The sequence below is a fragment of the Tachyglossus aculeatus genome (genome assembly GCF_015852505.1).
Source record: "Tachyglossus aculeatus isolate mTacAcu1 chromosome 12 unlocalized genomic scaffold, mTacAcu1.pri SUPER_6_unloc_1, whole genome shotgun sequence".
NCBI lineage: Eukaryota > Metazoa > Chordata > Mammalia > Monotremata > Tachyglossidae > Tachyglossus > Tachyglossus aculeatus.
Window position 1 is genome coordinate 14,758,530 of NW_024044828.1, and position 21,605 is coordinate 14,780,134.

The window sequence follows — 21,605 nt, forward strand, 5'->3', positions numbered from 1 at the left end:
AGTGTGACAGAAATCAATCCAGGGCCCTGCCCTGCTTCAGAAGCCTGTCCAGGGTACAGATAGTCTCCTAGACCTTCCTGTTCCTCAAGGTTGTTTTTTAAAGATGGCAAGAAGGTCAGCCAAGGAAAGGCTAATTGAAGAAGAAAATACCATGTGAAACGATCGATCTTCCCCGAGGCAAGTGAATCAACCACACTTGTTTTGATCATACTAAGAGGTTCAAACAGTATCACCGTAAGATGTGCAGAAGATTTCACGCCTTTGTCTTTCAGGCCTAGACATAAGCATCTGGTGTAGATTTATTCCTTAGGAAACCATCCCTTCTCCCATTGCCACCTGAGCATTTGGAAGAGGGCTAAAGAGGGGAGAGTAGCTCTCAGACAGAGGAAAAAGCTTCATTCCACCTGGAGTCCCCTAAGTGGGAAGAGAAGAAGAGCTCTTTTGGAGTAACTACGTTGTGGTGTTTCTATGGTGACTAGTTTTTGAGATTGTATAGCAGTTAATTACAGTAGCGCCATGAATCCCGGGACCAACATTGCTCCCTGGATAGGCAGGTGAATTTTCTCTCAATTTCAACCTGAGCCATCTGCCTACAGGGCCAGAATTTATCCGAGTCATGTATCTGCTCCTGACCCTCTGGGTGAGGAAAGCACAAACAGTGTTTTGAAGGAAGATTTTGTAGAAAGTTGCAATGATTGATCGATTGTTTGGTCCACTCTGGTGTTCGGCTGTTTTCTGCTTCTGCTTCTCCTGTGAGTGGAGACCTGTGCCGTTGGCAGCATTTGTTGTGGAGTTTCCAAGGCTGAAACAGTTTGGCCAGGGTTACGCTAGAATACACCTCCCAGAGTAAGCCAACCCTCGATGAGAGATGAGCCCCTGGAACTGGCTACTTTTGTGTGAATGAATACTTTTCTATAGCAGAGCATACTTTCTTGTGTTTTGCATTGTGTGGTTTTGTGTGTGTGTGCGTGCTCATGCTCACACACTTACATTCTGTACTGATGTTTTTGTGTGTCCTCAAGGTGACTGGGGCCCTCTGGCTTTTTGGCCTGCCCTGTGGGTCATCTAAACTTCCAACATAATGTATTAGGAGAAGGAGGAAGGAGGGAGTAGGAAAGGGAAGGCAAGATAAATGGCCTCTATGTCACTCTTTCCTCCTGCAGGTTTTTTTTAATGGCATTTTTTAAGCACTTACTATGTGACAGACACTGTACTAAGCACACTGGGGTAGATATAAGATAGGTTGGACACGGTCAATGTCCCTCATAAGGACTCAAAGTTGCAACCCTCATTCTATAGATGAGGTAACTGAGGCACAGAGAAGGTCACACAGCAAGTAGGCAAAGAGAAAGAACCAAGACTAGGATCTGGGTCTGGCTGGAGTGGAGTCCCTGTTGGAGCATCAAGGTCTAGGCCAAGTTCAATGTGTGCCTTGTGTTCTTGTGTAGGTGTGTTTGTACTGGGGAACTAATGTCTTTGCAGTTTCCCGTGTGCACATTTGCCCTCTTAGGCTTTCATTCATTCAGTTCTATTGAGCGCTTACTGTGTGCAGAGCCCTGTACTAAGTGTCCCAGACCTTGAGGTTGTTGCCAACTTGTACTTCCCAAGCGCTTAGTACAGTGCTGTGCACACAGTAAGCACTCAATAAATACGATTGAATGAATGTACATGCCCAAAGCCACCACACTGTTGGCAACACCGCAGCTGCTCCCCCGGTCTCTTTTGGCCCAAAGCCTGGAGACTGTATTGGGAGACATTGAACCTAGCCAAACCTGGGCAGCCTTGGCCCACAGGCCCTTGGGAACCCTGCAGGAGCTCTCAGCTCCTCTGTGGCAGAGGCGTCTCCTCTGTGGCAGACTGGGTTGGCTGCAGGGATCCACAAGACCAGTCTATCTCCTCATTCTTGAGGTGATCCTACCCAGGGGCAGGGTGGTCCAGCAAGACAGGGACAGTTCAAGCGACAGGACCTTTGAGACCTAGTTCTGGCTCTGCCACTGACCTGCTGACTGGCCCTGAGCAGGATACAGCCCCATAAACCCCCTCCATGCCCCATGGTTTTCTCCTAAGTGAGGATATCAATCTCCATCACCCTTGCCATACTCTTTGTATTTCTGCTACATTTCCATGCCCCCAGCTGCATGTGTTAGAGGGTTAGCTTTTTTACATCAGGAAGATTATTTTTCATATCATGGAATGGCGAACCCAATAAAGAAGCAGCTTATTTTTCTGACTTGTATTGGGGGTGAGTTGATGTAGTGAATGTTAGACTATTTTGTGAATTTTTGTGTTCTGTTTATTAATTTTAATCAAATGAGGCCAAGGGATAGTTAGGACAATAGCAAAAATTTCATCTAGCCTACCTGAAATTGCACTGGGAAGGGGAGCCACTTTTGAAAGGAAAGAGAAGGGTTTGGTTGAGACAAAAAGCACAGCGTTCAGTGGGATGAAAGCAGATTCTTTGGGTGAGTTTTGAGGAATATAAGGAGAAGGAATTAAAGCATTATTAAAGAACTTTAGAAAAGGACTTTAGCTGAAAAGATTTGGCATGGGCCATCATGCAACACAAGCAAATGCTTTTCAAATGGTAACATAAAGTTCACAAAGGAGAAAGACTTAAAAGCAGAAGGCCAGAAATGAGACAACACATTGGAGATGTTTCTAGGGGCCAAAGAACCTGCGAAGCAATGGGCAAACTAATTGGAAAGGCCCCAGATTACAAAATTTGAGGTGACATTTTGCTGTCATGTAAAGCCATAGAATGCCCATGCCTGAAAAACTGAGTACACTCTTAGAATGGACTTAAGATTTGGAGAAAGTAGAGAAGAGCAGCCAAGAAGATGGGGAAAATGGAGAACCTTCCTTATGAGAACATTCTTGTATTTTCTTTAATTAATTTGATGTGTTGTCTTCCCCTCTAGATTGTAAGCTCCTTTGGTCACGATCGTTTCTACCAACTGTAATGCGTGCTCCCTAGCTCTCTATACAGTGCTATGTACAGAGCAAGTGCGCAGTAAATGCCACTGATTAATTGACAGGCTTAAAAGATTATGACTTTTCATTCTGGAAAGGTGAAGACTGAAAGGGGTCATGCCAGAAGCCTACAAAATCATGAGGGGTGTGGACAGGGTGAAAATGGAACTATTCACCAAATTCCAATCCACTAGGGAGAGGGGTACCCCCTGGACCACCTGAACCCCCTGAACCTTGAATAAGGCAACTGTCAAACAAACCAAAATCAATCAACCAATCATGGTATTTATTGAGCATTTACTATGTGCAGAGTACAGTACTGTACTAAGCACTTGGGAGAGTACAGTACAACAGAATTAACAGACACTGTCCCTGCCGATGACCTCTCTAGACTGTAAGCTCGTTGTGGGCAGGTAATGTGTCTGTTTATTTTTGTATTGTACTCTCCCAAGAGCTTAGTACAGTACTGTGCACACAGTAAGCTCTCAATAATTACGACTGAATGACTTAACTTAATCTGCTTCGTCACACAGCAAGTGATGCCAATGGATTTCATTTTCAATAAACTGTGGAGGGTGACAATACCAGCAAGTTCAAGCGGGGTTTGGATAGTAAAGCAATGTGGCCTAGTGGATAGAGCACAGGCCCGGGAGTCAGAAAGACCTGGGTTTTAGTCCCGGCTCTGCTGCTTGTCTGCTGAGTGACCTTAAGCAAATGCCTCTGTTTCTTGATTACCTCATCTATAAAATGGGAATAAAGATTATGATCACCATGTGGGACGTGGATTGGGTCTAACCTGATTAGTGTGTATCTTCCCCAGTGCTTAGTACAGTGCCTGGCACCTAGTAAGTGCTTAACAAATATCATTAAAAAAAAAACCCAAATAAAACAGAAACAAAACTCAAGGACAAGCAGTAAGGAAGGGGAAAGTCAGGTCCGTAGTTGGGGTATGGGCTAGTTAAAGATATTCACTGCCCCATCCCAAGCCATGAACTTGGCTATTATTCTCCATCTTGTTGCCGCTGTTGGCACCAGAATGGAAACAGCGGTCCCAGCAGTCTCTTTTGTGGAAACAGGTATTTTCTCAGAAATATTTTCCCAAATAACTCTGAGAAACAGGCAGTTCCGAGTGTTCAGAGTCAGGGTCCCCGTGTTCCTGGAAGGAAGAGTCCCAGCAGTAACATGGCCAGAGTCAGAAGGACATGGATTCTAAAACCAGCTCCACCACTTGTCTGCTGTGTGACCTTGGGCAAGTCGCTTAACTTCTTTGTGCCTCAGTTACCTCATCTGTAAAATGGGGTTTGAGACTTCGAGCCCTATGTGGGATAGGAACTGTGTCCAACCCAATTTGCTTGAATCCACCCCAGTGCTTAGTACAGTGCCTGGCACATAGTAAGTGCTAATAAACACAATTATTGTTATTATTACTACACTTCCTTGAGCTCCTCAGTGCCCTGATCCATGGGTAGTGAACTAAGGAGGGGTGATAGTTGGGTGGGAAGGGGATCACTGTTTTCCTGTGGGTATAAAAGGAGAGTTCTATTGGCTCCCTCAGAAGGGGGCTGGATATAAGGGTGTATTAGTTACCACTTATAAAATGCTTTAAAAGCACTAAATGCTGTTATTAAAAAACTGAAGCCGTTCTCCCAGGCCTTGGTATTGCGGGCCCAGCCAGGGGCCTTTGGAGAGCCAGTGGTGAGAACACTGTGAAATAGTTCAGAGGTAATTGCAAGTAACAAATCTTTCAGTTCAGCATGCAGGGTGAGGAATCACCTTTTGTCATCACTCTACAGTTTTTTAATGTTATTCTTTAATGCCTGACTTGTAAAGAGCAGCTATTTACTACTGTAAGTAGAAAACGGAATTACTCATTATGCATTCAGCTTATAGATTCCTCATTACATTTTTGCTATAAATATTTCATTGGCTAAATTTAATCCAGTGCAATGGAATTGAAATATAGTAATCCTATTGATTTAATAAATACTGGCAGTCTAATAGCTATTTCTAGATGCAGCCAGTATTAAGGGAGTAATCTTCTAATTTGCAGGGGGTATTTTCAAAGGTTGTTAGTAAACAGGCATTGGGTCAGCTTTGAGGAAAAAATGGGAGGGACACGATGATGGATTATATTGAAAGCTTGTGAAATATGTCATATGCTGATAGGAATAAAGGAATTAGAGAGCAGTTCATTACATATTGATTGGAGAGCAATACTAATTAAAAGCCTTCCTTTCACTTCACTGAAACCTAGTCTTAGAAATTATGCAAATTAATTGGGGCCTTGAAGAAAAGCAAATGTGATATACTAATTCCCTATAGATATAGAAAATCAGTGCATTGGAATCGAAGAATTGCATTGTACCTACTTTGAGTGGAAAACTGACCTTCGCTACTTTTTTAGATTTCAAAGGGTGCTTAATTTGAGTTTTTCTTCCCACCCCACCCTACTCCAAAGCAAGCGATAATTGAACAAAGAAAGTCGAATTCCCGGTACCCTCCGCTAGGGAAAATGTTCTATGGTGTGGGTATCTGAGTATATTGTATTATCCACTAAAATCCTCTCTGAGAACATTTTCATTTGATTGTGTTAATTAGTTTGAACTCATTCTCCCTAGGGTCATGTTCCTCTTATTTTGATAGCACTCGAGTTGTAGTTATCTAATGGAGCAGAGGTAGAGGGAAACGTAGCTGATAGGCACTCACCAACGGAGTCTCCCATCGAGATCGAAGGATGAGCCTCAGTATTTGCCTCCGGGCACTCACCACATTTCCTTCAGTTGTTTTCAGGTGTTTGGGGTTCTGCTCCCTATGGGTTAGAGAGCTGCCATCAGCTCTAGTGGGACTGGAGACAAGTACCGTTAAAAACAACCCAGTCAATCAGTTTGGCTTTTCCCTTATTTTCCAATTCTTTTAAGTCAGGTTTGATTTCCCTCTGCCCTGACACGTGTTTTCCCTTTTCTGTTTGACACAAAGCTGCATCTTTTCCCCCATCTCGCATGTCCTCCTCTCCTACGTGATACATTGCAAGGTAACGTATTTATTTTGCCAGCAACAACACCATGCAGTGCTCTAGACTCAATAGTGACAAGCGATCTTGGGGAGTTCTGATATCCAGCCAGCTCTCTAGCTGTATGATTTATTAACTGACACACTTTGTTCTTGGGGTGGATAGCACCTAGTGCCTCTCCTCCAAAAAGAAACCTCTTTTTCTCCAGATAGGAACATGAAACCCAAGACACTTACCCAGGGTGATTTATTATTTATCACTTGTGTGTGCAACAAAATTTATGCTTGGTTTGTAATCATTTTTCCTTGGGGAACCCAGTGAGGTTGGCCTTCTGGTCCTCTGTATTACAGAAACAGAGGCCGAGAGAGGTTAAGTGATTTACCCTACATCAGGCAGGGTTGAGCCTCCTTGGCAAGAGTGGGTACGTTTGGGCTGACAAGTGAGCTGCTTGGGGAACAAGCAGCTGCTGGGCAAGGGGGATTCACCACATTGCAGGGAGCTTTCCAAGCAGCAGCATCCCAGTCTGTTGTCAGTGAATGAGTCCTGGTCAGTGGTAGAAACCATCGGCTTGACCTAGTTGGGTAGTAGCTCACCCTTTCTTTCCAGCAACTTCTTCTCTAAGCTCTCAGTCAACCAGCAATATGGAAGGGTGTGGAGGTGGGTAATATTTTGGCCAGGTAATAAATTACAACTTGGAAACACCTGTGGACCCAGCCTATCCAGCACTACTGTTTATTTAGTGCTAGCACAATCTAGTGGAAAAAAGCAGGTATTTGAGAGTTCAGAGTTCTGGGTTCAAGTCCTGGGACTTTGGGTGAGTCACTTAACTTTTCTGTAAAACTCGTCGGTAAAATGGAGATATTAATAACTGCCTCTCTTTGTTTCACAAGGACTAGATAATTGTAAAAATGCTTGGGATAAAATGAAAGCATTAAACAAATTCAAGGTTATTTTCTTTCTCAGGAGCCCCATGAATGTATTGGAAAACAGTTATTTAGAGCACAAAGTGTTTGGTTTGTGGATTAGTCAAGCCAGCTGGCTGACCCTTTGCTATTCACTCTCTTTATAGAGGCATTGTTAAATTTTATGACCCAGAATTTTATTTAGTTTAAAAGCCTGTGAACAGGACTTCTAGTTAGAGATTGGTGTGGTTTCTTATATACTTAGCAGCAGGCTTTCCTTGTCATTCTTATTACTATTTCCACTGAAGAGGTGTTTGGTGTTTCTCCTTACAAATAAGTGAGTGACAGTACAGCAGGGGTTGTTGATAAAGAAGGGAATACAAGGAAAGGAATCAGTCAAAGTGACAGTGTGAACTTCACACTGTCATGCCTGTCTGCTTTATGGCCATGGTGCTCCCCTCCATAGTGAGTGGAATTGAATAGAAATCTGTCCTCCAAATTTTACCCGGGGGCGTGTTGTCTTCAACCACATCTTGCAAGTTGTGGGTCCATCATGTATGGACGGGGGCTCCCCCAATTGCTGTCAGCACCCCTCCTTATGACCTAATTTTTAGAGGTTTTGCCATGGCCAAAGCTACCAGGTCCTTGACAGCTGGGGTGTCCCAGTCCCCTGGGGAGGTCTGGGGGCACCTAAAGAAACCACTCTGAGCTCACAGCATCCCTCACTGGGATCCAGACTGGGCCCATTCTCGATTAGCGGCTGAAGATTCTCACTAGGTCCATTTTTATCATCAGTCGCTTCATCCTGCAGGGAAATTTTACAGCTCCACGGAAAGACAGCCTTAAAAAGAAATGATTGGAATTTTACTTATGATCAACATAAAATAACTCGAGGGCAAGCAGAAAGTGGGTACCAGAGCGTGTAGATGGGAACAGCGTGGCACATGCTTGGTAAATGGAAGTAGGTTTTCTGCATGTCATTTGATGGGAGGCAGCACATTTTAAATGGAATAACTCCATCCTTACCATGTCAGGCGTATTTGCAGGTGGACTAAGTATTGGGAAATGCTTAGGGAACGTAGACGTCTTGTCATTCCTGATCTAATGTATGCAAGACAGAAACTGCTTGCCAGTGTTGTCCAGAAGCAAGAGTGAGCCTATCGCACCATTTGAGTAGAATGACAGATATCTCAGTGGCCAGATTCCAACCCATTTGGCAAATCTGAATAACCCAGGGGGAGCTAACAGAGAGGCAACTGGGCAGTTATCCTTGGGGCATCCAACACCCTAACGGTTGCCCTAAAATGTTTCTGCACTGTGAGTTTCTAGAACTGCCGTGTCATGGGCTTGGACCATGCCCAGGAAACTCGTTATAGGTAGGGAACATGACTGCCAGGCAGGACTGACTGGTAATTCCCATGTTGAGGCTCAGAAGAACTTCCTTTCCATTGTCCTTGCTGTTGCTTTCCAATTGTTTGAGGATCCATGGAAGAAGGGAGCTGCAGAAACTCCCTTTCCCTTAAAATCCTTTCCTGAAGATTTAGTCAGGGTGGTGCAGAAATGTTCAACTTTCCCAACAGTGGGAATTTGCACTATGGTACCCACATCTTGACCGGCAGCTGAGCCCCTTTGGACTCTAATCTTATGAATTTGCTGGAGAAGAGCTTGAAATTTGAAACCCAAAGGAAATATGGCTCTCCAGATATTTTTATGCTTTATGTCTGATTGAAATATTTTGAAATCTGCTACCAGCTCCATAGCTACTCCAATACTTGGTATAGTGCTTGGCATAGGGTAAGACCGTAATGGATACTGAAGTATGTTATTATACCACAGTATATTATCATCATCATTATTATTCTTGTTATTATTACTAGGATCTCTTTCCAGCTCTTAGTTCCTCCGAGGAAGGCCCACTTCTCTTTACCTGGTCTGCATCTTCAAGTTTGAGATATCGAACTTGCCTCCTGGGGTGGAAGAATTCTGGATATTGGACTTGGTTTTCTTTAAAAGATGGGCAATCTCCCTCGGGAGTGGTTTTGAGTTGGTCATTACTCTGACAGAGCAGGAATAAACTGTGGCTGATCTTCATAGTTATGGAAACAAGGTCAAGTTCTCGTTCTCCATGAAGAAATCACAGCTCCCATTTTCCTTCCCCTGAAAAGAGGTGTCTTCCAAGATCAGTGAACAGGATGTGTCTAATGGCAGGAGGCAGGAGTATGCTATAGTACCCTCAAGGAACTCTCCGAAATCAATTGTAACTTCAAAAGCAAGAGGCTTAAGTTTATGGAAGATGCCGTTCAACCCCGTCACTTTCTTTGCCTTGAAGATGAATGATGGCCTCTATTTGCTGTGTTTCAAATGGAAGCATCTCTGCCTGGGAAAATCAAAGCAGAGCTTTGAGAATTTGTGGCTTAGTCTAAATTTCAAGTTTCGTTCAGAGCTTTTTCATTTCCCCCCTGGAAAAGCTATTAGCCTGCAGAAAATAATCAAAGCGGCAGTACATTGCAATAATTAGAAATTTGAAGGAGTGAGAGTTAATTATTTCAGGCAAATTTTCGATGTTGCCAAATAAAATGTTCACTAAGATCATCCTGCCAGTTTCTGAGTTAATTTACAGGACCGGGATTGTGTTCATTATCACCATGATTTTTTTTTCCCCCTACTCCTGACAGGATCATGCAGATTTAAGGAGCCATTTCTTCACAGTTGGGATGAAGCTGGAGGCTGTGGCCATGAATGAGCCATTCAATATCTGTCCTGCATCAGTGACTAAGGTGAGTCCCCCAGCAGAGAAATCTCAGCTAGAATGGTCCTCTGAGGTAACAGGCAAGGACACTTTTGCATCACACTAGGCTCAGATGTACCACAGTTGATGTCATATGTGCCAGCCAGTTGGTGGACGCTTACCTGAAGCCACCCCTAACCTGTCACCCATCCCTCCTGCCCCCCACCCCTTTCTTCTCTACTCTAGAGCCATTGTATCCACTCCCAAGGCCCCTGGTAACACAGGCATTGGTTCTGAACTGTGGAACTTGGCAGCTGGAGCCGAAGCAGAGGAAGCCTGGGTGCTTAGAATGAAAGCACCAGACAGGGGCTGCCTGGTATAGAACCAGATGACTGGTCACACTTCTTTTGGCTGAGGTTTAAGACCCAGGCTTACAGTCTAGAGGGATGAATTCAGAATTTACTGATATGCTTGACTCTCAAAGGCTGTGAGAGTGGAGAAATGCAGCCACAAAAGAATGGGGAGAAAATGGGGGGTAGAGAAGAGCCAATTCCTGTGTCCTCCTTTTCCCCTAATCAATCAATCCATCAATTGTATTGCGTGCTTTCTGTGTGCAGAATACTGCACTAAGCGCTTGGTAGAGCAGTGCTGGACACAGCAGTGTGCAGCCATTTGCCAAAACACTCCTCTCCCTCTCACTGCTCTTTAAACTGAAGCCATTGAAGGCAGCCCTTTGGGGGCTACAGACAAATTGGTTCTTCCCGTCTGGGTTCAGTCAATCAATCAAAAGTGTTTATTGAGTGCCTACCATGTATTAAGCCCTTGGGAATATAGATTCTGAATTCACCCCTCTAGACTGTAAGCTTTTTGTGGCAGGAACCTGCCTACCAACTTTTTTATATTGTACTCTCCCAAACACTTAATACAGTGCTCTGCACACAGTAAGCACTCAATAAATATGATTGGTCATAGAACAGAATTGCCAATGAAAAAACCACCATCCATCATTATCATCAATATTTTCAGCAGTCTCAATTGTATTCTCAGCCGAGTATTTGGGAAAGAATTATACACTGCAATAATTATTCTCCCCATGATGATATTAGCAATCCTCTCACTGCTCCGTTGACAGTCCACTTAATCTGCTGGTACTTTAAAACCAATTTGACCTTAATCGGGATGAACATCCTCTTCTGGGCAAGTATCCACCCCAAAGCATCAGTCCTTGCTTGGGGTTTCCTCTTCCATCGTCTTTGAGGTGAAAATAGCTTTCTTTCCTGACTAATGGAAAAATCTGTGCAGGTAAGGAGTTTGGACTTTGTGTTAATGAAAACATAATCCATCAAAAGCAGGCTTTCTAAATCAAGGCATTTATAGCCTGAAGCATTATTATTCTTAAAATGCTAAAAAATATTATTTGTCTCATGCAAGGCCTTGGTGCTAGTTTTTAATACATGGGGAGACTGAAATGGAAAAGCGAAATAATTACCCTGTAGGTTCTGTAAGGAGTGAGCCCTAGCCAAGTTATTTATTGTTGACCTCTGCCCTCTGGATGGCACTTGCAGAAGAAAACTCTTTCTCCCCCTGTCCTTCCTTTCCCTTCTTTCCTCTCTCACCCTTCTTCCCTTGCTACTCTCCTGCTCTCTCTCCCTCTCCCTTTCTTTTGTTCTCTCTTTCTCCTGCTACACTCACTTCTCAAACCAGGCTTTCACCTACCTCCTATGAAAAGTCATTCACCTTGTGCCAGTGGTGTTACTGGCCACCAGTTGTGCAGTTTGTTTATACTACTCTGCAAGTGATCCAAGGGTTGGCAGGATAGCCATGCCCTCTTCTCAACCTTGATCCTGGACCGAGACATGGGGGTACCCCAGTGTAGGGTTCTTGTACCCGTGCATGGAGGAAGTCACAGCTATTCTCCTCTTCCCTCCCTTTTAAACCCTCCCAGGAGAATGAGGGCAAGTGAGTCATTGGTCCCTCATGCAGGCAAGGGGGCTGAGGAAGGAGAACTAGGTTCATTCATTTCTTCAGCTGGGCTGATAAAGATAGGGCCTTAAGGATTCATTATGGTACAGCTTAGGAGGTCCCTAAGGTTTCTGGCTCAACAAAGGAGTGGTGAGAATAATAATAATAATAATAATAATGTTGGTGTTTGTTAAGCACTTACTATGTGCCAAGCAGTGTTCTAAGCGTTGGGGTAGATACAAGGTAATCAGGTTGTCCCACATGGGGCTCACAGTTTTCATCCCCATTTTCCAGATGAGGGAACTGAGGCCCAGAGAAGTTAAGTGACTTGCCCAAGGTCACACAGCTGACAAGTGGCAGAGCTGGGATTAGAACCTATGACCTCTGGCTCCCCAGCCCATGCTCTTTCCCTTGAGCCATGCTGTTTACTCCATAGGAAGGCCTGCCCTCTCTCAAGACTAGCTGGCAACATTGGTTACCAACTTTCTAACCCTTTGACTGGGGCTGTCTCCAGGCCTCCCAGCAACCCCATGCAGTGAAGTCCAAGTTGTAGATTGTAAGCTCCTTAGGGCAGGGATTGTTCCTAGGGCAGGAGCTCTGTTGTTTTGCACTCTCCCAACTGAGCAGTACAGTAAGCACTCAATACAATGATTGATTGATTGGGAATGGGGATTGGAATTGACATGCTAATTCTGATAGCAATTGGTATGGCTTTTTCCCCCACTCTAGAAGGCCACCTTCCTCCTTGTTCCTAGCTTATTTTAAACGTCCCTGAAACAAAGCAGAAATCTCTCCCCGAGAGACGGTTTTCTCTCTGAACAGATCTCGTTTTCACAGTGGCCTCTGCTAGATAGCTTTGATTACCCTTTTGTGAAGGCTGCATGTTTCCTGTGCCTTTAACATTTCCTCTCCTCTCTGTCCCTAAGCCATTTTATGTTGTCCTAGTTTAGTTAGTAATGGTATTTATAAAGCACTTAGTATATATCAAATACTGTCCTAGTCAGTAGCTCTGTTGCTTATTACCTATGGACCTGAGCATGTACAGAAAGATGAGCTTTGAGCAAAGATGAGGTAATGTAGGCTCTCTTAAGAGTTTGGAAACCTAAGCCAGCCAATACCCGACCACTTCTCTTTCAGCATGTTGTGTGATCTGTGCCAGAATGACTCAGCATAATGAGAAATTTCATTGCTTGCCCAAGGCTATTCACTTCAACAAATTTAGTTTCCTGGAGAGCCTTCTTTTTAATAACAGAGTAAAATGCATACGAGGAGAAGCGGTTTGGGTTGTAAGAATCAGCAGTGGAGAACTGTGCTGGAGCAATCTGGAGAGATGACTGGCACTCGTAACTCGAAATAACTGCCCACGGACAAGGCACAGTGGGTAATGGAGCTGTGCGGTGGGGGGCTGGACCAACTGACATCGAGGTCTCTTTCTGTTCTTAGGTTGAAAAGTCACCCCTTGGTGGCTGAAATTATCATCATTATGATTTCTCATGGAAAGCAACAGGAATGGAGTGGAGGTGGGGTGGAATGGGCTGAAATCTAAGAGGAGGTGCTGAAAATGAAACATTTGCCAAGGAAGAGAGTGGTCTAATGGTTAGAACAATAACCTGGCAGCCAGTCATACTTCCTCTTCTCCTGGGAGAGGTCAGGCTCCGTAATTTCTTTGCCAATTTCATCTTTCTGAACAATAGCCCAAATGCCCACCTGTGCCTCTTGGGCAATCACATCAGCTGGAATGTGTCGGTTTCTGCTCGAATTTAACCATGTGACCTAAGGTTAACAATTGACCGGTCTCTCATTTTAGGTTTTTAACCATCATTATTTACAAGTGACGATCGATGACCTGAGAATGGAGCCTAGTGAGATCTCAATGCTCTGCCATGCTGATTCCCTAGGGATTTTACCTGTTCAGTGGTGCCTTAAAAATGGAGTCAACCTCACACCTCCGAAGGGTATGTTTTAGCGGGTAACACACTCTGAACTGGGAGGTTTGTGGGGAGGTGGTGGTTTGGATTGGGTTTTGTCTAATCCAAGTTGACACGACACTGACTTAACTGTAACAGTATCTGACAGCAAAGATTAGGGGGAGGTCCTGAGTGGGGCATTGTTTGCAGAAATGATGGCAGAAGCAATGGAGGGCTGCTCCTGCAGGTCCTTTCCTGCAGTGCTCACAGGGTACTTGACCTCCTCGGGGATTTTGACTCATTGGTTGGGTCAGTTGGGGAATAGACAAGGACTCATTTCCTTAAATGATCAGAATTTATGGGTTTCTTAATGGGACAGCTGTCTCTGTCCTTGGGGGAATGGGAAACCAGCTAGCTTTGCCTCAGTGTCTTCTGACCAACTGGAAGCTGTGGATTTCTGCCCACACAGTGGGTTCGTGGGAATATCCCCTCCTCGGCCGCCCTTAGGGACCAGATCTGCCCAATTGAGAGCTGCTTCCTGGGAGTGCTGTTGGCTCTGGGCTGCTCTCCTTGCTCCATTGCGAGCTTCCTGCCCTTTGGCGGTCACTGTGAGCCCTCCCAGAGCAGCAGTGGGGTGATAGCAGTGCTCTTTGGCTGCCAGAAGTAAGCGCTGATGGCAGAGTCTCCAGAGAAACTCTGGGGTGGCTTCAGGAGTTCGGGGCCCCATAAATGCTTCCTTCTAAGCCTTGGTTTTTGTCCGGCATTAGAACCCAGGTCCTCCGGCTCCAAGGCCCATGCTGTTTTCAGTAGGTCATGTTGCTTGGATTAATTGATGTGCTCAGGAACTCATTCATTCAGTCGTATTTATTGAATGCTTACTGTGTGCAGAGCACTATACTAAGCGCTTGGGAAATGCAAGTTGGCAACACATAGAGACGGTCCATACCCAACAACGGGCTTACAGTCTAGAATTGAACTCTCATTGCTGTTGTATTCACCTGTCATCAGCTTTCAATTTTCTTCCTATTTTAGTGTCTTATTTACACTCACATTTATTATGCCCACTCTCTCTTGGTCATGGAATTGTGTTCCATGCTATGCTGCCTTAGGGTTTGCTCATCTTCTAAGGAGAAAGCATCACAGATAACAGTTTTCTTGTCTCCATTCACCCTTCTTCCTCAGACTCAAGAGAGAGTTTAGGTGAAACGGGTTGCAAAAGACTTGCTGGAAATGAGAAGGCCCAGTCAGAGAAAGCTTCCCAGTGGGCAGTGATTTTAGAAGTTGACCTGTAATGGAGGAGGTGATGCCTTGTGTGGTTGTGAGTTGGAAGTCAGTTCCAGTATGGAAAAAGGGAAGAGTAGAATAGGCAGTATCTTCTGAAGTTAACTGTACCAGACTTGGCAGGAGCAAAGGTACCCTGTTAAGGAGAGGATTTTTCTTTCCTTAAAATGATTGGGAACAGTGGGCATGGGAAAGATATAATAAAGGACTCAGAAACCAGTCTGAAAAATACTTTACACTTGGGTTGCCTTTCAGCCATCAGGTTTCATTAGTTTTTTTCCTTCCCTTTGATCATGGCCTGAGACATTCACTTTTCTTTAAAAGGAAGTTAGCAGAAAGCCAAGAGGCTCTGCCTCTCTATAATGACCTGGCATCTTCCCTGGAACTTCCAAATCCAGGCCAGAGTTCGGAGCATCCAGCCAGTAGCCCTTGCTTTAATCAGAGGCCCACCTTCCTCATCCCTCCCACCCAACAAGCCATGACCAGAATCCCCTGGGATTTTTCTCTGAATTGAAAGCTTCTGAGGGACTTGCCCTGAAGTGTGGCAAAATAAATCTGGGTCTTCCCTCCCCAAGAGCCAAATGGAAGATAGGTTGCCACTTCCCAGGAGCCAGCTGGGTAGGATTCCACATGGGGCTGTGATCATGGATCTCTGTGGCATTAAGCGCCTGCATCTGTTCACTATTCTTGCTCGCAGGGATGTGCTTCCTTTTCTGATGGAACCACTCTGCGGCTCCTGGCTTGTGCAATCACCATGGAGTTCGCTTCCCCACCCCCTTACAGTATAGTCGATAGTGGGCCAATGGCCTGTCAGTGGCAGACCAAATTCTCACCTGCCCCTGGCACAGACTCTGCCCTTGGCCTTCTTGGAGAAAAGTTCCAGAGCTTTAGAACAAGTTAAAGTAGGTGAGAGTTAAGGCAGGGCCTTCTCGTCAACAATATTGTTAATAAGTCACGTAGGCCCGGGTGTCATTTGTTAGAGTGAACCAAGGATCACACTGCTGTATCACAATAGCTCGCCAACCAGGTGACCCTTTTTTTTTTTTAAGGATTTCTGCTATTTTCTTGGGTCCTTGTGTCTTGGGCGGTATTTCAGAGAGGATTCTTTCAACGATTTTCATCCTCATCCTGGTGATTTCTATACCGCCAGGCTACTTGTCCTCCTTTCCCAATTGTGGGGACAATGCTACTAAAGTTCCAGACTCCCACTGCCTGGATCGACTTGAGGGTGGATATGAGTTGGGACAGCGACTAGCTCCTGGCCAGATGAGAGACCGTGTGCTTGGGAGTGAGGTTGCCTGCATCACAACGCCTTGCAGAGTCAGAGCCCAAGGTCCCAGACCATTAAAGAGGTGTCACCTTCCAAATGCCCGTTGGCAGTGCGACCGCTTGTCTTTTACGCCAGGGGCCCCGCTGTCATCGAAGCAGTATTAGAAAGAGGAAGCAGTATCCCCTCTGAGTCCATGAATGTTCAGTTGGAAGAGGACGATGCACCGATGAACCTATGAGTGACAAATGATCCCGACGTGCCTGGCCGCTCCCAAAGATGGGTACCTTCACTGAGCTGTACAGCTGGGTGTCCTGTTAGGCACTCAGTTCCTTGCCCAAATTCTCCTCCCATTTCACTGTTTCCACTCCCGAAGCTCCGTCGGCTCGTTCCTTTTCAATCAATCTGCCACTCATATTTATTGAGTGCTTACTGTGTGCAGAGCGCTGTATTAAGAAGTGCTTGGGAGCACAAAGCAAAGTTGGTAAACATGATCTCTCCCCCAAGGGGTGAGTAAACTAGGAAAGGAGACACACATGTAAAAAATTACATGTAAGTTCCTTGCTGGCATGAAAGAGTTAATGCAGCTTCAGAAGGAGTAGTTGAATCCCAGGAGTAGTTGAATCCATGAGACAATTAGGATCTTTTGGGGTGGATCTTTAAGGAATCCTTCCCCAGAATGACAGGCATAAGAGGTACTCTTTGGCCATGCTGGCCCAAAGAAGCGTTAATTTTTTTGGACCAGTCGAACACTTCAGAATATCCATTTACTGGTGTGCAGGAGAGCAGCAAGGAGCTGGGTGCCAGTTACTGGAACGACACCTCGATGACACCTCAATGGACCCCTCTCTCTTCCCTCTCCACCTCCTCCCCCCTCAGGCGGCTCAGTTTGGAGCTGGGACCCCGAGCCATTGCATGCTTTTAATTGGAGATGAGAGACCCTTGTGGGGCAACTGTGAAATCTCTTTTTAATTTCTTTTGACACTAGTGTGTTTTGACAGCTGGTCCCTGCATGAATCTCCTTCTCTGGTCACGGATCCGTTATTCGGAGGCAGTGGGATTATAGCCCTGGGATCAGGGATTTAGGGAAGCCTCAGGATCTGCTGGAGTCGGGGTAGAGACTTGTCAACAGGCCGGCTGAGTAACATGTTGAGATTTGTGAAGCAGGCACACCTGAAGTTCAGGACAGTTGGATTAGCATGGCTGTTATTTGGTTTCATTCGCAGCTTTTTCTGTTGTGGTTTGCCTCCTTCTCGCTTCCCCTGTTTGTCACGTGTTCATGCCTCTGCCTTCCTCTCCACTGGCAGGATTCCCTGTTACTTATTCTATTTCTGAAAGCTGCCCTGGCTCTGAGAAGCACAGATATGCGCAGCCAGTAATAAAATTTGACTCTCTTTGGTCACTCATAGCATATGAGGGACTGGAGTGGAAATGCAATCAAGAGCTACACTGGCCTCAGGAGCTACTCTTCCCTCCTGCTTAAACTTCGAACCCCAGGTGCGATAAGGACTTGTATCTACCCCAGCGATTAGTACAGTGCTTGACATGTTAAGCGCTTAAAAAGTACCATTTTTAAAAATGGGGGAAACCAGAATTTAACTCTGGTTAAACTCACATTCAGAACTGGGGCAGTTTTTCAAGAAACTGTGGTGTAGCTTCTTTGGTTCTGAATGAGCCAGCAGAAAGCCAGAGCAGAAGGAACAGAAATCACTCTCTAAAGGGTTTTCTGGGAAAGGAACTCCAGAAAATTGGGATTTTGGCTATGGTAAATGGGTAATTGGGCTTGCAGTTTTGTCTCGAGGGAGCTTAGGAAGCACATGAGGAGGCAGAGGAGCAGTAGAAAATAGAGGGGACCAGGGGGAAGAGGAAAGAGGGTGATGGGGTAGGGAAAGGAAGGAAGAGACTGTTGGAAAGTGGTGATTTCAGAGTTTCTCTGACCCCAGGAGATGAATGGTTTTGCAAACAAAGTAAAATAAATCCCAGGGCACCCTGAAACAGTCATGAGGGTGGCTTGAGCCACCATACAGATAATCAGTCAGTGATATTTATTATGTATCATATGCAGAGAACTGTCTTATGGCTTGGGAGACATAAGGAAGAGTTGGTAAACATGATCCCTGCCCTCTAGACGCTTAAGTAGGCAGTGCCCAAGTAAGCTGGCAGGTTTCCTATGACGCATCCCAAGGATGATTCTCGAGGCAGCTCCATTTTGCCCAACCCCTGTCAGTTTCATCCCTGTGCCATTTGCTTGCTGCCTCAGATCCCAAAAGTCAGCATAGATCCAGGACAGTCAATAATGGAGATGATGTTACCTGCATCTCTGGGTTCCTCTGAAGAGTGAGTTCAAAGGAGGATGGAGGGGAGTCTCCCAGCCTGGAAAGATTGGGGTACATTAGGCCAATTCAGTTGAGTGTGTAGGAAATGGTTCTTGCCCATTCCTCCCTCTTACACCAGGAGACAATTCAGTCTCATCCTGAGCAAGTCCAAAGAGTGAGTCAGTGTCCCTGAGTTGGGTTTCTGCAGTCTGTTAGCAGTGTGAGCCAAATATTAGAGAGAGAGAGAGAGAGAGAGAGAGTGTGTGTGTGTGTGTGTGTGTGTGTGTGTGTGTGTGTTTTCTCTTCGGGTTTACAACACATTTTCCTGACTGCAGTGAAGCCTTGTTCCTCCTTGTTCTGTCTTTGTTGATTAATGAGGGTAATTGACCCCTGTGGTCTTTATAATACAATCCAAAGCAATTTGTTTTTATGTAGCTTTCTCTGTGTGGCTGTCACAAGGAGCTTTACAAAGAGAGCTCATTATCAGCTGAAAGGAAGAGAAATTTAAAGAGATGAAGTGACTTGAGTCCCCAAGGGAAAGAGGAGGAGAATTCTAGACAGGTGGTATGGCACAAGGGAACAATAATATTGCGGGGGGGGGGGGATTGTAATGAGCCATCAGACTGATGAAGATGGTAAGGTAGAAGGATCTCTGGGATGTGGTCAGAGTGGAAGGTGGGATTCAGAAGAGATTTGGCTCAGGGAAACATTTGGCTGTGCCAAGCCATGGTGTAACCAGAAACTGAGAAAAGAAGAGGAGCCCAGTGGGCTGGCGGTGACCAGCAGAGAGCTGTCCCTTTAGTAGGACCCTCTAGGGGACTATGTCTTAAAATTCCTTTATTATCCCCCTCCCCAACAGTGCCCAGAACTGAGCTCTGCACACCCTGAGCTTTCATCAAATAAGGCTGATTGACTAGTGACAGGTGTCAGCTGCCTAGAAAGACAGAAAGTGGCCCAAATCAATCAGTCAATCAAATTTATGGAGTGCTTACTGTGCACAGAGCACTGTGCAAAGCGCTTGGGCGAGTACAGTATTGCAGAGATTTTAGACAGATTTCTGTCCACAACAAGCTATAGCAAAGCCATTTGACCACCCAGTTTCATTACTGGCTTGGGTTGACATTAAACTCATTAGGATGTATGTCAGGAAGCGTGTGATTTATGCAACTAGCCCATTATACAGCTAAGGAGACCGAGGTCCAAACCCACTGATGAATTGTATTCTGCTTCCCAAAGGTGGTAAATTGTCCATGGCTCTTACTGAGTGGATTTGCAGCTCAGTGTTACCCCCACTCACTGTCTAAGTCTGCGAACCTTCAACTGTCCCCTCCTTCCTCAGTAAAGAGAGCAAGACCTATCCCAGGTAGGCGAAATTGCAAAGGAAAAGAACATCAGCTGGTGGCTCGACAAGTCTCAAGGGGTCTGAGTCCATCTCCCATCGGTGCCTGGGGCTTGGGCAGGTGCAGGCCCAAAGCTGCCCAGAAAGTGGATTGAATGAGCACCTTGACTGTGTCCAGTTCAGCATCATGACTTGTGTTCGATCCATGTCTTGCTGCATCCAGGTCACTCCGGCCAAGACTTTGACTGGGCGGACTACCAGAAGCAGCATGGGGCCGAGGCAGCACCGCATTTCTGCTTTAGAAATGTAAGTTGGTCACTCCGTGTTCCCGGGAACAAAATACGGCTCTTTTTCCCCCCATTCCTGTGTTTAGGACACGTTGACAACCAGTTTCTGTCTGTTTCCCTTGATAAACTATTCCTTCTCCCTCCCATCCCACTGCCTGTGTTAAGACGATAGATGGTTGTCTCCAAGACATAAATAACTAGAGCATCAATGTTCTCACTATGGTCTCCTGGTTCTGGAGTGTTGTTTATGAGTTTCTTTAATAGAGTGATGGTAATGTGCTAGGATATGATACATCATTAGATTGCAGGGCCGTAAAAGCTTTGGAGTTTTTGAAGTGTCCTTCCTCTCCCTGGTTGGCCGAACTGCCTGCATGCAGCAGGACTACAAATACCCCAAACCCCGACTCTTGAAGCATAGACTTCAAACACCTTTTAAGTCTCTGGGCCTTTAGTATGACTCATTGTCAACAACAGAACCACTCCTGGCTTGTCCTAAGCTGGTATCTCTAGTCAAGTGGAGGTTTCTGGTCAAGGAGGCTTGGGGGCAATTGAAATAACCGGCTTATGTATAATAACATCTTGTTGCATTTAGTCCCCGAGTTGCGTACAGTTCTTTCCTGGCATTGTTTGTTTGGTCTCGGTGGCGACTCTAAACTGGGGGGTGGGAAAGTCCATGAGATCGAGGCTCCAGAAGACCCTATTATGACGAAGTTGGGATCAGACAGCAGCCAGTGTTCTGAGCCAGAGTCCTAATACCTTTTCCACCTGTACCACAAACTCCACCACGCTAGCCAGGCAGCTTCAGTAGACCCCGCCAAATAGGCTAATTGGATGCCCACTTTGCAATCTGCCATCACTACCCTTAATCATTCCTTACCTTAATAATTTTAATAACAACGATACTGCTATTTGTTCCGTGCTTACTATGTGCCAAGCACTGGTGTAGCTATAGTTCCCGTCCCACGGTGTTCACAATTTAAAGGGGAAGGAGAACAGATATTTAGTTTCCATTTTACAGCTGAGGGAACTGAGGCACAAGAAAGTGAAGTGATTTGCCCAGGGTCACATAGCTGGCAAGTGTCAGAGGCGGGATCGGAACCCAGGTCTCCTGACTCCCAATCCGGTGCTTTGTCAACTAGGTCATGCTGCCTTCAGTTAATTAGTCATTACTGAGGCCAAGCAATGAGCTAAGTCCTGCCATTGGTACAAACAACAGTACGTCTTGCCAGGAACTATGCCAACGTCACTGTCGAAACCGTGGTGTCTGAGAACTGAATTGTCATATGGTCCTTACCCTCTCCGTTGCCCATTGCTCATCCCCTTTCCACTCATTGTGGGGGTGGTATCTCATTACCTATCATGGACTGTTGGATCCCCATATTCTTTCCATCCCTTTTTCCAATTTCATGGTTGTAATACACACATCTGCTGCTCATACATGGAACTCCGTGGGTTCTCCGGGGTCACAAGATGTTCATTAAACATAAGCTTCTTGAGGGCAGGGGTCATGGCTACCAAATTTGTGGTATTCTCCCAAGTGCTCAGTGCAGTGTTTTGCACATAGTAAATGCTCAGTAAATACCATTGATTGATTGATTGGCAAATTAATTTTCCAGTCAGTGGATTAATTAACATGT

At 45.4% G+C, this 21,605-nt stretch overlaps 1 protein-coding gene across 1 annotated transcript in view; it reads left to right on the forward strand.

The window, feature by feature from the left end:
• SFMBT2 (Scm like with four mbt domains 2) overlaps positions 1-21,605 on the forward strand; it is a 129,609-nt gene that overhangs the window by 59,996 nt on the left and 48,008 nt on the right. Inside the window, exons 7-9 of the mRNA XM_038741150.1 lie at positions 9,558-9,659; positions 13,380-13,527; positions 19,905-19,987. Of these exons, the coding sequence (XP_038597078.1) occupies positions 9,558-9,659; positions 13,380-13,527; positions 19,905-19,987 (333 nt within the window). The remainder of the gene's footprint in view (positions 1-9,557; positions 9,660-13,379; positions 13,528-19,904; positions 19,988-21,605) is intronic.